Below are 21,193 nucleotides of genomic sequence, written 5' to 3' on the forward strand. Positions count from 1 at the left end.
CGGGGGGAGAGGGGCACTCAGAAGTCATTCATTGCTCATTGAGGGTGGATGTCGAGGTCTGAAATTAACACAGGTCAACTAAGCAGTGATAAGGGGCTACTTCCAGTCTTCGTAACACTTAAAAGAGTAGATCCATTCTAACTTAAGCACCACCATAGATTTCAATGGGTCTATCCGAAGTATGACCACGTGACGTGTGGATCCAACCCATTGTGCTGATGAGTTTCACGGGTACTCAGCCATGTCATGTGTGAATGGCTTATGGACGCGTCCACACATACCCCGAGCGCTACCGCAGAGCTCCCCAGCTCCTTTCCAGCTCAGAGGGCGACTGTCACTCTTTCTATCCCACGCGTTCGAATACACAAGCCTCACCGCCCCCTCCACCCCGAACTACGATTCCCCTGGTGCCTTGCGAACGTCGAGAGCCAGCTTCCGGTGGCGCGTGGCTTCCGGCTCGGATCGGAACCTGGAGCCCGGATTCGATCCGGGTGCGGACATTCCAAAAGCAGGTAATACAAATCCCCGCCTCGCAGCGCGCTGCTCCCTTGCTGCCGGGAGCTACCCTCGCTCCTTGCGCGGGACCTTCCTCCGGCTGTCGGGGCTGCCCGTAGCGGGGGCCCCAGTCCGGCCGCGCCGCCGCCTGCTCCTCCCTCCCCTCCGTCGCGCTCGCCTCCTCCACGCCGCCTGTTCTTTGTTACAGGCAGCCGCCGCCGCCGCCAGCGGCCGCGCGCGCCGGGGAGGGGGCGAGGCGGGTCCGAGGCAAAACCCGGCGGAGCCGCTCCCGGATCCCCGGCCCGGTCCAGCCGGCCTCTTCCTCCTGCTCCCTGTGCAGCGCCTTGCCTGTCGCCACCCTCGGCCTGGCCTCCCCGCACTCCCGCTCCGCTCTCTCTCGAACCCGCGCCAGGCCGGGGAGGGGCCGCGCCTGGGCTTGTGCGTGACAGCGTGCAGTGGCAGCCTCTGCGGGGAGCGCTCGTGGCCGGGCTAGCGAGAGCCGCGGGCTCTGGCCTCCTCAGGCGGAGCGGGGGCACGGCTCCTTCCTTGTCACCGCGTCCGTGCCTCGCGCGGCTGGCGAAGGGAAGGCGAGGCTGGCGCTCCCTTGGAGAGGGGCGTGTAGAGGCCTGGGGTAGCAGCCTTCCCCAACCAGATGTGCCCGACTACCATTCCAATCACTCCAAGCTAATGAGAGTTGTAGTGCGTCAAGTATGAAGGGCGCCAGATTGGGGAAGGCTGGTCCGGGGCGAGATCCACCCAACACACGCACATCAAGTGGCCCTCTGGCATCCAAGGCCCTGCTATGCCACATATACAAGAGCAAACCCTCGGGCTTCACATGGTATCTAGCCTCTCCTTGTTTCTGTAAGCACATCGCCCAACGTCAGTGAAACCTATTAGCATTAACAAAATGTTTCGAAAACAAACCTAAACATGCCCTTTTACGATTCTACGCCGTGACTGAAGTAGACACGGTGTTAGAATATGTGGCAAATTATGGAGGACTTACGACTTTTGAAGACTTTCTAATATTAAGCATAGGGTTAAATCAAGTTTTGCATTTCCCAATCCTCTCTTAATCTACAAGGAGTACTGCTGAATATTTCTTCCCATGGCATGCAGAGGCTGGCACAGACTTGTCTCTCGGGTTGTATCTGTATTTTAAAATAAATATAGATATAATGTGAAAACTAAATTGAACTGATTTTGATAAAAGAGCCTTTCGTAGAGATGCTCCCAAGTAGCTGTGCTGTTCAGGGGCATTTTCTGAGTTGCCTGTAATAACAATCTTAGAAGTAAAGTGGGGGGCATATTCCTCAAATAGATTTATTGTTAAAGGTCCATTAAAGTACTTAGTTATTAATGCATTTGACTCCCAAGATGCATGGATAACACTGTATTGTCCTAAAATACTCCTGGAATCTGCAGTTTGGCCTTGCTAAGATAGCCAAGGACCCTGCAAAATACTCATGCATCTCTTACAGAATTAAAATTAAGACAACAATGACAAGCGAGTAAAACAAGAACAGGAAGCTATTTTTTTCCTGTTTGTACAAATTCGGGTATAGGTTTATTTATTAATCCACACATAGTCTCTTCCCTCACCATTATAGATGTAAATAAATCAAATTTGCTGATGTCTCAAATCATACAAATACTTGTACATGTTATTTCTACTAAATCTTGCACAGTTTTGAGATTGGTGCTAGATTGTTTGCTCTGTGTCAACTGACTATGTTTTCTTATCTATATTGGGATATGACTTCACTGTCTGACTCTTTTGACACTCCTTTTTTGTATTTATCAAATCTGCTTCTGCTTCTGTTTTGCCTAAAGTACAATGTACCTGTTAGCAGATTAAAACAAGTTAATGACCTGTGTTCATTTGACTGGTGCCCCATTTCTTGATGTCAGTGCTATTATTCATGTATATTATTCATGTATATTCTTGTAAAATAAAGGTGGTGCTATGATGACAATCAATTTCCACAATATATCAGAATTTGTCCCTGTGTCCCTGGCAAGTAAATTAAGGAATTAAAAATATCAAAGGGGTGGTGGTCAAAAGCCACTCTGATAACAGCAGCTATAAAAGAGTAGAAATGTCACAAGTTAGTAATACTACATCTAGGTGTAATATACGCCTTTGGGCAGCATGTTGATTTATGCCATCACTCACAGATTTATATAATGTAGTGCATTCCCCACCCCCTTCCTCTCATCGCTTCTACTGTCATTTGGCTCACATGGAGTTTATGCTCATGTTTCTCTCCCTGACACAGAGCTAAGCTCTAATTGTGTCAGAGAGAGAAAAATGAACCATGGCAATACAGATTGTGGTTGAGTCAGATGACACCGGAAGAGGTTAAACTCTGTCAAAATCAGATGGTTCTCTCCCCTGGCCATGTTCCATCTTTCCTCCAGGGCTGGTCAGGTTAAGAACTAAAGAGAGCTGGTTTGAGCCTGACAGAGAAGCTGAGTTGTCCAACATCTTAGTTGCAATCGTGGCCAGCATGATCTTTATTTATTTATTACATTTTTTATACCGCCCAAGAGCCGAAGCGCTCTGGGCGGTTCACAAAAATTGATCCTCCTAAGGGGCTTATTCATCCCCGGCTTCTGGTTTTCAGAGGTTTACTCCTGAATGTGAAGGTTACATTTAACTTTCATGGCAAATTGTTATTGAGACTCCTATTCTCTGTGAATTGATCTAATCCTAGAAAAGAGACCATTGCTGCCCTTTCAAACTTAGCCTCACCCCGATGAAAACGCACCAGCAATCTTCCTCCTCCTCACATGATCTGCGGTGTAAAAATGAATTTATTACAAAAAATAGGGCAATTTTCAGCCGGGAGAGCTTATATTATTTTAAACAATGGAAAAGCAATTACATAATTAATTAGGGTTGAATCTTATCTTAGTCTATCTTAAGTCCCATTCATTTCATTGGGTCTACTCTGAGTAAGCTTAACATTGGATACAACCCTAAATGCTGGCAGAGCAGCAACATAAAACAAAGTAATAGACTGCAGCTGCAATCCTGTACCCACTTAGTGGATATTAAAAAGTGGGCTCAAAATCCAGATCTTTCCATCCTACATAGAAGGCAAGGGAATGGAATCCATATGTGTGGAGGCGAAGAAGGGGTGAGAGAGCATAGACATATGGAAAATAACATCGTTTCTAGTGCAGCAAATTCCCATTTCTACCCAGGTTCTGCTCCACCCCATTTAATCACCCCAGAGCTCATGCTTATAGGGTTCCATTCTTTTACTGATCCACACAACTGACCTCGATCAGAGCAGGGGCGAGAATTTCCTGCATTTCTGTCTTTTTCTGCATTCTTCCACCATCCCTAGGTACATCTTCATTCTTGGCGTCCCATCTTCTGCATCTCCTCCATCTATGTCGTGGGAAACCTGTGGCCTTCCAGATGTGATTGGACTACAACTCACATCAGACCCAGCCAGAATGGCCCATGACCTGTTTGTGCATTTTTAGGTCTTTGCACTGCTGATGGTTACTACTTCAGTTTTATTCTGTTTTAAACATATGGTTATTATATTATGTTTTACTATGTTCTTGTATTTTATGGTTTTATGTTTTTTCCTTGTAAATTACCCAGATAGCTTCAGCTAGTAAGTGCTATAAAATATAATAAATAAAATGATTTACCTGTCAATCTCAAAATGCAATATTTTTGAGACATTGACTGGGTTCAGGCAACACAATAACCAATGGTGATGGTAGGTTATTTAACCCACCATGGGTTATTGTGCTGTGTGGTGGGAATTTTACTAGTGGAAGGACTGAAGGAGGAGAGAGGGTGGGGGATGAGTGAGTCGTTTCAGTTTTAATTAATAGTCAATTCTGTGCTGATCCAAATCCACACCACAGTTGATTATTATGTTGTGTGGGGAGTACCCCCTAGATAAAGAACTGTCGAGTTGATTATTACCCCACCATTGACTATCGTGTTGTCTGAACACAGCCAAAGTAGTGTTAATCAGCGTGGTGGCGCCCCTCCTGTGGAACTCCCTGCCTCTGGAGGTCAGGCAGGCGCCAACCTTGTACTCCTTTCGGCGCCTCCTGAAAACATCTTGATCCCAAGAAGCCGTTCTTTAATATGCAGCCTTGGATTTCTGTTTTTGCTTCTTTTAAATTTTGTTTTAACTGCTTTATTCTGTTTTTATTTTCATTTTATCTTGTACACCGCTCCGAAATTTTTCAATGGGGAGCGGTATATAAATATTCTAAATCAATAAATAAATAATCTGGGCGTATGTACTAACAAACCAAGATTGTCTGGACCTGTCCATTGTGCAAACCTTTCTGCACATAATGTCAAGCAGCTCTTATTTCTTCTGCCCCTAGAGCTATTTGGTGAAACCTTCTCTGCTGCACTGGAGTTGTTGTTGGTGAATGATACAGTAATCACTTATTCATTCTAGGTCATTCTGAAATCCCAGGATCCTTTATACCACCAAGTAAATTTACAGTATTCAGGATTAAAGTCTTTGTTTGAACAAGCTAAAATTGATTACTGACAATAGTTGAAATGCAGAACTTTCCCCACTTTTAGTTAGTGTATTTGAGTCACCAAAACCTGTTTAAGGAACCCATCTCTTTAAAAAGCACCATAATTATTAGGCATGTGCTCTGCTCCGATTAGAAGCGCAGAAGCAGGAGCGAATTGGCCTGCTCCGCCTTGCCCAGAGGCGGAGTAGAAGCGGACCGCAGACTCCTAGAAGCAAGGCGAAGAGAAGCGCCCATTTTCGGAGCGCTCCGGTTTCTGTGGTTTCTGTCTGATCGCCATCTTGAAACATTTTGCCCATAGGATTGCATTGCGGAAAAGAAAGGGGGATAACTGTGTTGTTTTTGAAGCTATCGTTCTGAAAATTCTTGTGCTCAGAGAGTCGTGGATGGGGGTCATTTTGAGACTACTCTCAGCTCTCTGCGTGGTGCGGGTCGCGTGCTAGAATTTTTTAAAAAACCGGCGGGAAATACCTTTTTCGAAGGGCTGAGGGGCAGAGTCAACTCCCGGTCATGATCACATGATCCCAAAGTTGGAGGAGGGGATAGGCAAAACGGGTAACTTGGGATTCTGGGAAACTTCTCTTTCTTAGTCTGAACGGACTTTTCCCAGTGTTTTTTAAAACAGTAGCCCCACCAAATGCACAAACACAACCTGAAATCATATACTAAGCCAATAATAAGAGAGCACTGCTACCCACCCTAACTTTGGGGAACAACTGAAAAGATGTGGTGCAAGGGGATGAGCTCCCCTAGGGCATGCCATGTGGACGTGCCCCCACTCTCTCCTGTACTTGGGGGGCTATCACAGCCCTCCAAAGAGAGTAACCCGGTGGAGCAATGCCTATCATGAGTTGAAGTGAGCGTTTACTTCTTAGTGGTGGAGCAATGTCTTTCATGAGTTGAACTGACAGCGTTGCTTCTTAAAAGACTGGTCACTAGGACCAGTCAAATTGGCAGCTGCTTCCCCCTCCCCTGGGCACGTCCCCCTATTACTGGTAAAAGACAGATATAGCCTTTTTAAAAAAGTTCTTCTTGTTGTTTATTCAGCAACACTGCTGCTTTTAATTCCACCCCTCCTTCGTTTATTTATTTATTTATTTATTTATTTATTCCATTTTATATGCATTACTGGCTTATCCTTGGCTCACTTCCTTATGCCCCCAGAAATGTCTGCTGCCTGCCTGCCTTCCCTCCCTCCTCCCCTGCCCGCCTCGCAGGGATGTTGTGTGTGTCTGGCTTTGACTCAGGGGAGAAGTCCTTCCTGCACTCAAGTTAGACTTTTGGAAGTTCCAAATCCATTTTTCAAGTGTGGAAGAAGATTTCATAGGTTTATCTCTACTCCCCAATTCATGGCATGTTGGGATTTCCTTTGAAATGGCCCCATTGAGATGTCTGCAGGTTTAAGCCCCGCCAAAAATCAGGGGATGATGGGGCTGCCTTGAGTCTTGGTGTGCGTGTATCCCTGGATAAGCTTTCATGGTGGCGAGTTTGAGATTTTTAATGTGCAAATTGACGGAGCTATGGAAAGGGGTGTGAATGGAATGCCCGATTTTCATAAATTCCCCAAAAATCAGGGGATGATGGGACTGCCTTGAGTCTCGGCGTGCATATGTATCCCTGGATAAGCTTTCATGGTGGCGAGTTTGAGATTTTTAACATGCAAATTGACGGAGCTATGGAAAGGGGTGTGAATGGGGTGCCCAATTTTCATAAATTCCCCAAAAATCAGGGGATGATATGGGACTGCCTTGAGTCTTGGTGTGCGTATGTATCCCTGGACAAGCTATCATGATGGTGAGTTTGAGATTTTTAACGTGCAAATTGACGGAGCTATGGAAAGGGGTGTGAATGGGGTGTTGGATTTTCATAAATTCCCCAAAAATCAGGGGATGATGGGACTGCCTTGAGTCTTGGCATGCATATGTATCCCTGGACAAGCTATCATGGTGGCGAGTTTGAGATTTTTAACGTGCAAATTGATGGAACTATGGAAAGGGGTGTGAATGGGGTGCCCGATTTTCATAAATTCCCCAAAAATCAGGGGATGATGGGACTGCCTTGAGTCTTGGCGTGCATGTGTATACCCCCATGAGGTGTCATGGTGCCAAACTTGAGGTTTCTAACTTTCACAGAAAAAAAGTTGTATACTTTTTTAGCTTAATGCAAGCCTATGGGGGGGGGGAGCTCCGATCCGGATCCGGAGCTCTGAGCGGAGCGGACATGGGCAGAACGGGGGCGGGGCGGAGCAGGCTGATCAGCAAATCGCGGATCTGGAAGAGAAGCGGAGCGGGGGGTCCGTGCACATCCCTAATAATTATTCCTTTGCCTTCTTGCTTTTCTGCATTAAAGCATTTTCCTTCTTCCTACAAGACTCTGAAATAAATATAATTTTTCACCCCCTCTGTTGCTTTTAACCACCACAGTAATTGCAAATTATTTAAAAATGAAATCTGTTGTTTCTGAAAGTATCACATTGATGGGTTAGAAGTGAGTGATGGAGGGGATGGGGTGGTTGAGGGAACAGCATACTTTGCAGTTAGGTCATCATGGAAATATAACCTTGTGGCTAATCTGGAAATTTGTACTTATCTGCCACCATAAACCCCAAGAATCTGTATTCCCCCAAAACAGAATGACAATCCTATTCCTTCTAAGCAACAAGTCACTTTTATCAGGCTACTGTAGCCTTCATTTTCCTCAGTAGTGGCACACTCTATTTTGAGAAATAGATAAGATTTGTTAACTTAGTGTAACTAGTGCATCTGAGTTTTATTTATTTATTTATTGCATTTGTATACTGTCCCATAGCCGAAGCTCTCTGAGCAGTTCACATAAGATAAGGAGTTCAGCATCCTTAGATAATATAGTGAAATGTACAGTGAAATTGATAGCAAAACGAGTAAACAGCTTCTCAGGGCAGATTTGAGTCACTAGATCCAGGGCTCAATCCTATGAATGTTTAGACAGAAAAATGTCCTATAACTACCCATCATTCCCCAGCCAGCATGCTGGGAGTTGTAGGACTTTTTTCTATCTCAACATGCATAGGATTGCATCTTCAAAGAAGTAAAACTAAACAATAATTATATACTTGTTACTTAGTGCTACATTCTCACCAACATACTAATACTTTTGTTCTTCAAGGGCATTCTAATGTGTCTAATATTGGCTAAACCATCCACTCATGCAAAGGACCGTATGTCCTTTAAGGGTAATGGTTTGCTGAGGTTCTGGGAACAGGATTCTCCACCTCATAGAATGTTGTTTGGTTTCAAGCTCATGAAGATTTCTTATAGAATAGTCCTCCATTCCCGCACAACACCATGATGGAGAGCATCTGGAAGCATTTCTCTGCTCTAGTGAAAGAATCTTCACCAACTGAGTGGTTTCATTAAGCAGAATGCTAGAAGGAACTTTCATTTGGGAAGTTGAGCCAATCTCTTTTTTGGGAAGAAGACTATATAGGAATGTAAAAATAATAATAAGAAAAAAATACAGGTTCTGCGTACATGACCAAATCTCAGAAAATACAGTAAGAGAGAGTATCCTTTTGGCTACATACAAATTTAGGGCACAAAAGGGAAGAGGGGCCATGTGGCAGCCCTTTAGAAGTTTATATCGTGGCACCCCTGTGAAGTGGTGGTCTGTAGTTTCTATCCATGCAGGAAGACCAATGTTGCTATCTCACAACTGCTTGGAAATACGGGCTGATTGCATGGCTACTATGTGATTGTTCCTTTTCTGCTTATATTAATTGGGGAACTCGTTAACAAACAAAGTGATGCCTAGATGATTTACGGTAGATGTTGGCCATGTTGATAGTAAACTTACCAGGGTTCAAGTTAAATGAGCCAACAATCCTCACAGTTTGTGTATACCAGGAATATTATCTCTTAATCAGCTGTGTGTTCCTTCCTGCCAGTCAGAGCAAGTGTTCAGTATGCAGCTTCAGTACGGTTTCACGTGAAATCATCTTTGAAATCAATATGTTTTAGGCTTTAATTTGTCATAAGGATTCTCTTATTTCCATATATAACAGTCTTGTGTTTTTCTTTGCACCCACAAAGGCAGTTTTATAGCTTTTATTTTTATTTTCAATTAAGGACCACAGATGGGATTGACTTGGGCTTCCCAGCACATGTCTGAGAAATCAAATGACCACCTGCGTATTCATCATACACGATGGTGTACATTATTTCTCCTTTATAGAAGTGATATTTGTTTAGGTAACTTGTCATATGTTGCAGTTCAGAGGTATTAACAGAAACCTAGAGATCACAGGGGGTTGTATCCAATGTTAGTCTTACAAGTTCCATTCATTTCAGTGGGCCTACTCTAAGTTGGATTAATATTTGTTTAAACCCACAAAACGTGGTTCATGTTATCATCCATGATATTATTGCTGGTGTCATATTTCCTAGTTATTGTGCATTGTAAGGCAAGGACATTAGTGGATGGTAAGACTTACATTTTATGTGTTACTTTCTGTGTGTAAGAGGTTCAATCCACATACTCTAGAAATCAGCTAGGCATTTAGAACATTTTGGTAGGTATAGAAGAGCCCCTATAACTGTGGTGGTGAGCATTTTGTTAGGAAGTGCTTGACTGTCTGATTGATGTCTGTGTCTTTTCTGCTTTGACAGATTTCAGAAATGGCAGAAGATGGCAGTGAGGAGACCATGTTCATATGTAAGTGTTCAAAGAGGAGAAATAGAATCAAGGATATGGCCTACTGTCATATAAAACCTGAACCTGTTGTTCTGGTCCATTTATATGTCTAATTAATTGACACCTAATAGTTTATTTAAGTATATGGAGGACACTTCTATTTTTTTTTAAAAAAAATGGAAAATGTAACTCTTCCTTTTTAGTTGTGCTAATGCTCAAATCTTCAGTGGCTAATTTGCCTTTCATGTACATAACTGGAATGGCCAGCTCTGCCTAGTTTTATGGAAGATACCCTTTCTTTTAACAAGGTTTAATCTAGTAATTACTGCCTAGAAAGAAGAGCAGTGTGGTGACAGCATGGCTAATATTATGGTCTAGCAGTTCCTTTGTGTGTGAGACTCAGTTTCGGGTTCTTCTGTTTCTTAAATTGAAAAAAAATATTCTCATTCCCATTATTGTTGTAATTTATTATTAAATAAGTTATCATCAATGTACATAAAGTTTTATATCGTAAACAAAATGGAAAGGTTCCTGCCCAAAGGAGCCTACAAGTAGGAGAGGCAATGGTAGCAATGGTGGACAAATGCAGGTACATGGATTTAGGCTTAATTTTGCATGGGGATAAAATCTGGGGGATAAAGACAGTGGGCCAGTTGAGCTGACACGACAGCCCATCATGGGTTAATTAACCCTCAGGGCACCATGGCATGTGCCATCCACCATTATGAATATGCAACCCCAGCTGATGGTTGCCATGGCTTGTTGTGTCATGTCAACCTGTCTGGAGAGAGTTATTCAAGGGTTAAACAATTCTTGCATGATCCTAGAACAGATGGTGGAGCATGCAAGGGTTGTTCAATCCTCGTATAACCTGCCCCAGCCGGGCTTGCACAACATGACAAGCCATGGCAACCTCCGCCTAGGGGTTGCATATTCATAACAGCGGATGGCATGCACTGCAGCACCCAAAGGGTGAATTTACCCAAGATGGGCTGTTGTGCCATCCAAACCAGGTCAAAGAATTTAGAGAAAAGATGAGTTTAGAGGAAAGATGCGAAGGAAGAGAGTTTTTGTCACATAGGGCTGCATAGGCATGATGTTCAGAAAGATATACATTTGTAAAATGAGATGGGCATAGGCTCAGATTGCGCAGTTGATTCACACATGTTATTTGTAGTTTGGTCCTATATACCCTGGATTTCACACCCTTTTAAACATTACACCCATGCAATAGTGTCCTGTGTTGTCAGAGTTACATGGAGACTGCCTATCTTGGTATGAATTTTCTTGGTTACTAAGATCAGCAGGAGAGGCCCTTTTGAAGATGGCATAGTTTACAGAGGCCCACTTGCCAGGTACGCGGGAAGGGCTTTCTCCTATGTTGTTCCCAAACTTTGAACACACTGCCTTGCGATTTGCAACTAGTCCCCGCTCCCTCTGCATTCAGGAAAAAGGTCAAGACACATCTTTTTAATTTGGCTTTTAAAATTGTTGTTACCATTTTTTGAAGTTGTTAGTTTATTTATTTGATGTTTTACTATGTCTTTCTTTGTTGATTTTTGTTTTCTAATTTTTTTGGCAAACTGCCTGGGTTAGTTCCAGAAAGGTGATATAGAAGTACAATGAATTCAATAAATAAACAATTAAATAAATTAAATTAAATAAATAGACAAACAGGCATACTGGCCAGGCAGGGTGAAAGTGTTCTTTTGCTCCCCAACACATGTAGGAGAATAATTTGGGTAAGGTTATCATGCAATCTCTGGATGGAATTGGGGCTGTAACCAGAGAGGAGTATGGTAGGCTTTGAGATGCATCAAAGTACATGTCGAATAATGCTGTCTTCACAGCTAGACATGGAGTGTGTGCGTGCGTGCATGGCACGGGGAGGGGGGCATTAATTACTAGCAGCTAGCATCATGGGCAGCCATGACTTCAAGCAGTCTCCTTTTACAAGCTGTACCATTTGTTTTGTACAGATACTGCTGTAATTTGGCTCTGAAACGGATGCTGCTTTGTGCTTTTTCTTCATGCAACATCACAAGAAATCAATATTGAGAACATAGCTAAAAGCTTTGTAGATGCCCACAAGGCCAAAACAGAAATTAAAAAATGCACATTGCTGATCAGTTGTGATGACTTTGCACTCCTGACAACTATGATGCTTTTTGTGTTTTACCAAAAAGCAAAGTGGTTTCCAGATTTTTGTATTTTACACACAAACCAAGCAGATGCTGGGCATGTCTGTGATGTTACTCAGAAATTACAGATTGACTTGATGTAGGCAAGTCTAGGATATATTTTTAGGGTGCAGAACAGTGAGGTGTGGTAGTATCAGTCTGAAAGCAAAGGTCCAGGTTTTAGAATCCATGTTGGTTTGTCACTCTGTTGTTGAGTCATACCATGGGGGTGGGGTGGGGGGATTGCCTGCAGAGATATGTCATCTCACTGCCCTGGGTAAGCTGTGTTAGTACAGATGCAACATATGAAGAACCGAAAAATAAGGTTGGAGTAACCTTCCTGCGCACATAAAGCAATTAAAGGTATGTTTGGACTTCTATTATGCATCCAAAGAAGAGAAATATAAGCATGGCAGAAAACATAATGTTCAGCTGGAATGTTTCTGGTTGTGTTTCTCATAGTAGCTTTTGCTGCCAAAGAGACAGGCCACTATTCAGTTTAAAAAGCAACTTGTCTCTAAAGCAGTGGGGACTGCTATGACAAAAACAACCAGTCAAGCTATGGCTGTATGGACAATTCATTCCTGCACATTCCTGTTCCTTCTTGAGACCCTGGTCTATGTCAGGGGTGGGCAACTTCTTTTGGTCCTTGGGCTGGGTGCCCCCCCTCCCCCCACAGATCAAGCCAGCAGCACGATTGATATCATGGGGGTGGGGCCTTGCCTGGAGCCCCACTCCTCCCATGGTGCACCATCCACTTCCCCCTCCTTTCTTCTCTCTATGTATGGAAAAACAACTTGGCTGGCGCTTCAAAGAGGCTGCTCCTGCAAGCAACGGCTGAATTGGGTGCCTCCTTCCTGTGCCTCTCGCATCCCAGTTGGGCATTGGGATGTAAGAGGAAAGGAGTTGGCACACAAAGAGAACTGGTTGTGCCAGCCCCGGCTGAGTCCAGGGGAATCTGCATGTTATCTCTGATCAGAGGCTGGCTGATCCCCCACAGGCCAAATGTTGCCCTTCCCTGGTCCAAGTGATGTCTCTCGGTTGCTGCAATATCATTTGCTCTAAATAGTGAGATGTAAGTTGAGGTAATTTGTATTTTCCTGGGATGTTATTACAGAATAATGTGCTGGAAGGTGCTGCAAATATGTAATGTATGTATAACATCTAGCAGAAAGCATATCCGATTCTGTACACATTGATTCAGAGAAAATTATTTTCTAGCCAAAAGATATTAAACCAAGTGCTGCTTTCGCTTGCTGTAGGCCTCCTTTCACTTCTACTGATAAGCTACATTCATTAGGCATTTGCTCAAAACATACTTTCTTTGAGATATTTTCAAATATGGTTATAGTCTGATAACACAACTGCCATTTATTATCCTTGAGTTGAGCTGAAACATTCTATTGATTCAACTGGGTGTGTAGCCACTGGATTATTAAATATCATGGCAGTTGGAATTAGTGCGAGGGGGGTTGAATTTTCTCCATGGCTCTGAGAAAGAAAACGGCTCTTCCTCTTTTCTTTTCTTTTTTTCTTTTTTGCTTCCAGGGTGTGAAGATTGTAATCAGTATCATGATTCAGAATGCCCAGAGCTTGGTCCAGTGGTGACTGTCAAAGATTCCTTTGTGTTAAGTAGGGCAAGGTATGTAACTTTTGCTCTGCTCCTAGTTTATTTTTTGAAGTGAACAAAGTCAGATCGGCACAGCCGCAGAAGGGAATCCTCTGTTCTCGTTAACCTTCTGTTCTGCCTATCTCGAGCTGGGAATGCTCTTGGACTGGTCTTGGAAAGGTCTTGGAAACTTCACGTGTACCTTATTCCAAATCTCTCAGACAATTCTAAAGTACTGCTGCAAGTCCCCGCTCTCTTCAGGACGAAGGAGCCAGTAAGGATGGAGTACCAATTAGTCCGGTCAGCCAGGGCAGAAATTCAGGGTTGGAGCATCCCTGTTACCTTCACCTTTTCTTGGAGGCTGAGGATAGCTTCGTTGGCTTTGCCACAGGAAGGGAGACAAACAGGCTGAACTGTATCATGGACAGCACAAAAGGAATTCACAAGTGACCCATTTCGGACTAGCTTCTAAATTGGTTCAATCTGTTTGAGATTGTGAATATGCTTGAAGAATGGGAGACATTCTTTATTTGGGCCAAAACAGCCTGAAGTATTTGGAAGCAAGTCCAGTTTTCTTTTTGGTCATTGGCATTGCTAAATTGACTAAATTGTCAATATTGACTAAATTGTCAATAAAGACAACAACTTGGGTTGAAGATCTTCTTATTAAGTAACTTAACCATCTTTAGTTTCACTTGTTTGAGGAGTTGTTGTTATTATTATTAATAATAATGTACCTGTCTCTCACAGTCTTTGGGTTGCATCCAGTGCTGGTTAGAGTAACACTGGGTACCATCCATTGGATACAACCCTTTGTCTTTATAGTAGCGATGTGAGGTTATGTGTTATAAAACTTGAGACTCAGGTTCACTTCAGATTTTGGATTATTTACACAGAAAGAACTTTAATAAAGGGAAATGCCTGAAAACGTGGAAGTGTTTTCTATGTAGTCTTTTTTGTGGAGGGGACATGAAGAACATCCCAGTTCCAAGCCTGTCATCTCCATCTCAAATGATCAGGTACCAGCAGTGGAGGCTGGTGGCTCTGATGTCAGTGGGAGGGTGAATCTGGGTTTCAGTCAGAACCAGGTGGAAGCACCTTGGGCAACTCCTTTAGATTTCTGACCAGAACCCGGAGCAGATTCACCACCCCACTAATATCGGAGCAACCAACCTCCACTGCTGGTACCAGGTGATGTGGAAGGCTCAGAGGCTCTGGAGATTCACTTCCAATCTGACTAGACAATAGTGGGCTAAATGGACAAATTCTCCGACATAGTATACTCTGACAGCTTCCTGTGTTCCTATAGTAAAATCGTAATTTTTGGAAGTGGCTCTGAGCTGTAGTGACATCAATAATTAGAGAAGGATTTGAACCCAGGCTTTCTAAATCTATCACTTTAGCTGATTGTCTACACTGGTTCCCATATCATACAATAGTAGAGAAGAAGAGTCACATGGTTTTCCTTTATCTTAGTTATTCTGTCAATAACTTGAGTTCCTTGCGAGAGGAAAAAAGTGGAATATAAATGTAATAATAAATGAAATCAGTTTTAAAATGTTAAGAGTCAAGTCATTTGTGGTTCACCCTGATTTGCTCAAAATCTTCACTTCTTAGATCATCCCTTCCTTCCAACTTGGAGATTAGGCAACTTGAAGATGGCACTGAAGGTGTTTTTGCAGTAACTCAGCTGGTCAAACGTACCCAGTTTGGCCCCTTCGAATCCAAGAGAGTTACCAAATTGGAAAAGGAGTCAGCATTTCTTTTGAAGGTACAATGACACTGAGTTTAGGTTACTGATAATGTAACGATGCTATAAAATAGAAGTACCAGGCCCCACCATTGTCTGAAGTTGTATTTACCCTCTATTTCAGTTTGGTTCTCTTTCAGTTATATCTAAAACCGCCACACACAAAAATACCCTGTCCTTTTGCTTACCAGAAGCTGGAACTATATTGTTGTTTGTATAACATGCTGAACAAAATTTTAGTTCATCTGTTGACTTCCAAAGAGTGGAGTCATGCAACCAACATGTGTTGATGCTTTTAGTCAACATATGGTGGAGAAGCAAAACTAACAAGATTCCAATAGTCAATGGACTTTTTCATCATTGGAAAAGCTCAATTTTCATTCCCCTATAGCAGCTTCTGTAGCTACTAAGAAGGGAACTTCCCAGTTCAGAGGCAATCTACCTTCAGTGACCAGAGGCTTTTCTTAAACAATTGGACAGCTGTCTCCATGCCCATGTGCTTTTGAGTTTCCCAGAGCCATCTGGCTGGCTACTGTTAACATAGTGTTGGACTGGACGGATCTTTAGAGCAGCTCTCAGGCTCTTACCAGGGGTCATCAGTACCAATAGTCAGATATGTGGATGATATAGTAAAGATTCCAGGAGATCTTTGAAGTCTGGGAGGAGTGAAAAATATGTTGGGAAAGGGCATCAGTAAGATAAGGCAAGGCAATATACATCAAAGCAATAATCAAAAGGCAGGAATGTAGTATGACATAAGCAGTTATGAAGCAGAAATCTGCTGGTTGCTCAAGCCAAGTAAATGAATGAGAACCGAGAAGCTTTTAGATATGAGCATCAAGACCAATTAATGTTACTGTTTACTTCAGGGTCAGGAGAGCCCATTTCTTTATGCTTTCCTCCCATGTCATTACAGTAATTCAGGTACCCCAAGGTGAAGGCATGCTCTAGTAGAAGAATTTCATTCTTGCATGTACTGTTATTTATTAGATGGTCATTAGTGCTAAGTTTGTATTCAATATTTGCATGGGTGTCTATTAGGTTTTTCAGAAAGATGAGCCTCCAGTGTATTTTGATACCTCTAATGAAGATTATTGCAACTGGATGATGATGGTGAGACCAGCCAACCAATATGAACATCAGAACCTGACTGCCTTTCAGCACGATAATGATATTTACTTCACTACTTCCCGGGACATCCCACCGGGAACTGAGTTAAGAGTATGGTATGCAGCTTTCTACGCCAAAAAAATGGAAAAACCAGTACTAAAGCAAGTTTCTAGCATTGCCAATGGTGAGTTTGGTTGCTTGAGGGAGAGGGGGAGAGGGTTTTTTTTTCCAACTACAGCACCAGCATTTTCTTTGACTCTTCAGGTTTTTCTCTGGCTCATGCAAACATGAAAATAAATGGATAAAGTCTTTGCCCTGGTTCATGCATTACCTGAGGGCCATGCTACATCATCATCATCTTCTTCTTCATCATCATTTATTTATTTGTATCCCTCCGTTTCCCCAATACTGTGACCCAATATTTTCACATTAGGCTGGAATAAGTGATAAGACAAGCAGAACTTTGCTCAAGAAATGCGGCCTTTCTAGCTCCCTCCATCTCTAGTGCCACTGCAGATCCACCCTCAAAATCCACTCTTGTGGACCCCGTGGAATGGCACATGCTGGGGAGGGTTGCAACAAAACAGAGACGTGAGGGATTTTGACAGGGATGCTTTGCACAAGCAGAAGTGTCATCCTGCCCACACAAGGTATGTCTGGACCTCGGCCTTTCTATGTAGCCGTTTGTGTCCTTTCATTGACATTTTTTTAAAACAAAACAGAAAGCAACCTCCAAGGCTGCAAGTTCCATTGGAGACTCCCCAGGAGGAGGGGCTGATGCTTTAAGCCTTTCAGTTCTTTTTTTTTAGCTCGAAACTTTCTGTCTATCCACCTGTCCCTCCATCCCACCCACCCCGCCCCCACAAAGGAAAGTGCTTTCTGTTAAAGAAAGAAAGGACATCTGAGAAAAGCTACATGTGTCTCTGTATGCTGTGCAGGTTGGCCCTGAGGCTTCTCTGGGTGGCTTGCTCTCCTCCTCCTCCTCCTCCTCTCCACCATACAGATGACCTTAAACAATGTTAGTGTACATCAGCCTACCCCAGCCTGGTGCCCTCCAGAGGTTTTGAAATTCAATCCCATCAACCATACCCAGCCCAGTCAATAGTCCTGGGTGTTGTAGTCCAAAACATCTGTAGGGAACCAGGTTGGGGGAGAGCAGTGTACATATAAACCGTGAACTGTGAATCACATTGCAACAAAATTCCCATGATCTCACATTAGAACAAAGTCCAGTTACCTAAATTCTAAATTGTTCTAAATTCATGCCTTGTTTCACTCTTACTGTGTGTGTGTGTATTTGTTGCAAGTCTCTGTAATCACCTGTGACCTGAATGCCTGATTTGAAACTGGAAGTTTCAACTATCCTGCAGACCTTTCTGGTCGAAGGTTGTAACAGGTAGAGTGCCTGTAGCAGCTACTGTATGCAAAACCTGAATGTATGCTGTAGACATCAAGTTGAAAGAGTGTGCACCCTGCCTCTAAATGTCTTGAAGTGTAGCAGGCATTGTATGAAAAGTGGCTAAAAAGGTCTCAGTCAGAGTAGAATGGAGATGGTTTTGGAAATAGGCTGTGAATTTTTCAGCCACATTGTAGGCAAAACTCTTGGCACTGAAATGGAAATGTGCTATGTAGAAAAATAAGCTTATAAAAACATCTCTCTAACAGATGTGTGTTTAGTTGTGATGGAATGTGACCAAGAAGGAAACAAAAGTACTTCAGATCCTGGTGTGTTTTCTCTGAAAACGCTCAAGAATTTCCAGTCTGCTAAAGGTGAATCTTCAGGTATGGAAACCCTTTGGTCTCTGTTGTGTACCCCCAACGTAGCCAGTGTTATGGCTCTGGAATCGTTTACTATAGAGTGTGATGCCTGTGATAATGCAACTGTCAAAATCTAATGACCTATATTATGCAGCCAATTGATCTGTGATAGTTATTGGAGAGACGTTCTAAACCTATCTCATTTCAAATAGCCTTTTCTAATGGCTTATTTTCTGCACAAACTTTATTTTGTGACTCTCTTTATGTCTATCTTCTGACTCTTTTAGGGCACAATCCTTTGCATGTTTAGACAGAAAAATGTCTTGCAGCTCCCAGTATGCCCCCAGCCAGCATTGGTGGCTAGGGCATGCTGGGAGCTGTATGATTTTTATCTGTCTAAGCATGCAAAGGATTGCAGCCTTATTTTCTTTAAAAAGTCTCTACTTCTCTCCCTGCTTTTTCAAAGCAGAGGTGATTCCTGGATAACAGCCTTGCTTATTCAGCTTTCCGTGTTTTGACCCACTTTGTGTTTTGTACAGGGTTAGACTGAAAAAGAACATTATCCCTTATATATTGATGTATATTATCATTCTTCAACAGGGAAATATTAAGCCTCCAGTTATTATTTTTAATTCTACCCTAGAGTAGATAACATGACAGAAAAACTGAGCATGGTCAGATAATGTTCTCTGATTGATTCCTACGTCTGCAATACCTGGAATCAACTGAGGTGATGAGAAGAATAAATTGATTCTTCAGAAAGGCTGATTGATCTAGACTTTATCTAGATTATGAAATCTCCCAATCTCTTCATCACAGCCTTTTTAAAAAGTTGCTGGCTATGCATTTTCACTTAGCTTTGTAATATGGTTTCTGTCCAAGACAGAATTTGGAACGCTATTTAAATCACCTCCTAGCAATATTTCATAATTGGAATATTCCTATAATCTATTATTATTATTATTATTATTATTATTATTATTATTATTATTATTATTATTTATTACATTTATATACCACCCCATAGCCGAAGCTCTATGGGCGGTTTCCCAAAGCAAGTGTGCACAAAAATACAGAAACTCTGAGCCTGGCTGGTTGCATATACATTTACTATTAACAACTTCCAGCTTCTAATCTGTACCCTCAAAATAAAAACTTGGCCAAACTGTTTTCAGTTCTAAATTACACTGTGCTGAAAGTCTTACATACATTACAACACTTTTTGTTTAAATAATAATAATAATAATAATAACTACTTCAAGTGGTGTGTTTTTTTTTAATACAAGGTCCCTGCAGGAATTTTTTCTTTATTTCTTTCTCTGTCTCACCCCACCCTAATATTCCAAGAAGTAAGATTACAAATACAGTAACAACTGACATTAAATACATGCAGTTCAGTATTTAGGGGGAGAGAAACAAGTAGCGAAGATAAAATAGTGTGATTATCATACCATTGGTATTTTTCCTGGGATTTTAGAGGAATTATATGTTCTGTTCAGGCTTATTTTTAACACAGTGATTGAAATCCAAAATTGCTGAAGTTATGTTTTCAGTGACAAATATCACATAAAACACTCACTTGTGCCTTTTAAAAAGCTCTTCCTGTCTACATAGCAACACTTTGGAATACAATGCACACTGATTCTGTGTTCTGTTCTGTTTTTTGTAGCAATTGCTGTCATTTGCTTCATGGACTGTGTGGAATATAAAGACATTTCCAAAGAAATGTTATGCGTTTTGTCACAGCTTTGTGCAAAGGTTGCAGTTAGCTTCTGAGGTTCTGCCACCCACTTACCTGCCTGTGACTCAAACCTCATCACTCTTTCCTTGCAGAACACCTGCGGAGTCACTTGGAGCAATCCAAAGGAACTCCACGGAACCATCAAAATGATGCCCTTCCCGAGAAGGCTGTGGTGGCTCCCCCTGCAGACCAACCCATCCCCTGTGAAAGTGCCAATACCTCTGCGGATGTGAAGAGAAAACCACGAAGGGGGAGAAAGCCCAAAGTAGCAAAAGTAGAAACTCCTCTTGTGATTGTGGATGATAAAGAACCTTCTGGTGAGACCCAGAAGTTACTAAAAGTAGCTCTCCAGGATCTTTCGTTTCATAGCCTAAGAAAAGAACTATTTTGCATTGCCAAGTGCTGTGATGAGGGTGCAGGGGAAAGCGGCATCTTTCACCTTATGATATAGTTGCATTGGGTAACCTGGAGTAATAGGTTGTGTACTACAAGCAGTTGGACCTTTGAACCCTCTAGCCCAATATTATTTTCTCCCTCTGACTGCAGCTCTTTTAAGGCAGGGTGTCGAGTCTCAGGCCAAATCCAGCCTACCTCAGTCTGGCCCTTCGGGGTTTCCCAGGTGGCCCCATCCCTTTTCCCTGGCCCACTTCCTTTCCCCTGACCACCAGTAGTTTGGTGGTTTCCAGGCTTTTTCCCCATTCTAAAAAGTTGATGTGCCTCTCCTAGTGACTGGCCTTAAGAGCTTTAAGCGACAATATCCGGGCATCTTTGGCTCCACCCAGCACTGGGATGTGACCTTCAAGAGCTTCTCCAAAATTGAATTCAGCCCTTGAGCTGAAAGAAGTTCAAAACGCCACTAGGCAGAGCAGAGGTCTCCCCCAGCTCTGAGGATGCCTAAGGACCAAAATAGAGATGACACAGGAGATCTGAAACCAGATCTCCCATTTTTTTCTTCATCACGGGTGGTGGGTAGTCTGAATGTTATTGGAATGGTTGAGAAGACAGGGTGCTTATTTCTTTCCGGTCACACTCTTCTCCCATAGTTGCTATTAGGCCTGCTGGGAGGAAATGACAAGCACAATGCAGGTACATGGGCTTTTTTCTATCCAGCAGCCTAACAGCGACTTTGGGAAGCTATTAAGATCTGGAGAAATGGCACGCTGGGGGTGTTGTACCCCTCCCTCGGTACCTTTGCTTCAATCAAATGCGGAATCCCTCTAGACGCTTTAATGTGGGCAGGGGTGGGTGGGGGAGAAGAAAACCTGATATCCCTAGCTGTGACCCCTCCCTCTACAACAGAAAGTGATTGTCCATAAAGTGTTTCCCCCTTTCAACACCTTCTTTGT

General features: G+C 42.8%; 1 protein-coding gene across 1 annotated transcript in view; it reads left to right on the plus strand.

The window, feature by feature from the left end:
* The first annotated feature begins 464 nt into the window (after positions 1-464).
* The window catches only part of PRDM15 (PR/SET domain 15), a 50,208-nt gene continuing 29,479 nt past the window's right edge, over positions 465-21,193 (plus strand). Inside the window, exons 1-7 of the mRNA XM_063126601.1 lie at positions 465-512; positions 9,675-9,720; positions 13,428-13,521; positions 15,106-15,259; positions 16,280-16,532; positions 18,014-18,130; positions 19,940-20,164. Coding sequence (XP_062982671.1) covers positions 9,684-9,720; positions 13,428-13,521; positions 15,106-15,259; positions 16,280-16,532; positions 18,014-18,130; positions 19,940-20,164 — 880 coding nt within the window. The 5' untranslated portion in view covers positions 465-512; positions 9,675-9,683. The remainder of the gene's footprint in view (positions 513-9,674; positions 9,721-13,427; positions 13,522-15,105; positions 15,260-16,279; positions 16,533-18,013; positions 18,131-19,939; positions 20,165-21,193) is intronic.

Source organism: Elgaria multicarinata, chromosome 5, assembly GCF_023053635.1.
Source record: "Elgaria multicarinata webbii isolate HBS135686 ecotype San Diego chromosome 5, rElgMul1.1.pri, whole genome shotgun sequence".
Lineage (NCBI taxonomy): Eukaryota > Metazoa > Chordata > Lepidosauria > Squamata > Anguidae > Elgaria > Elgaria multicarinata.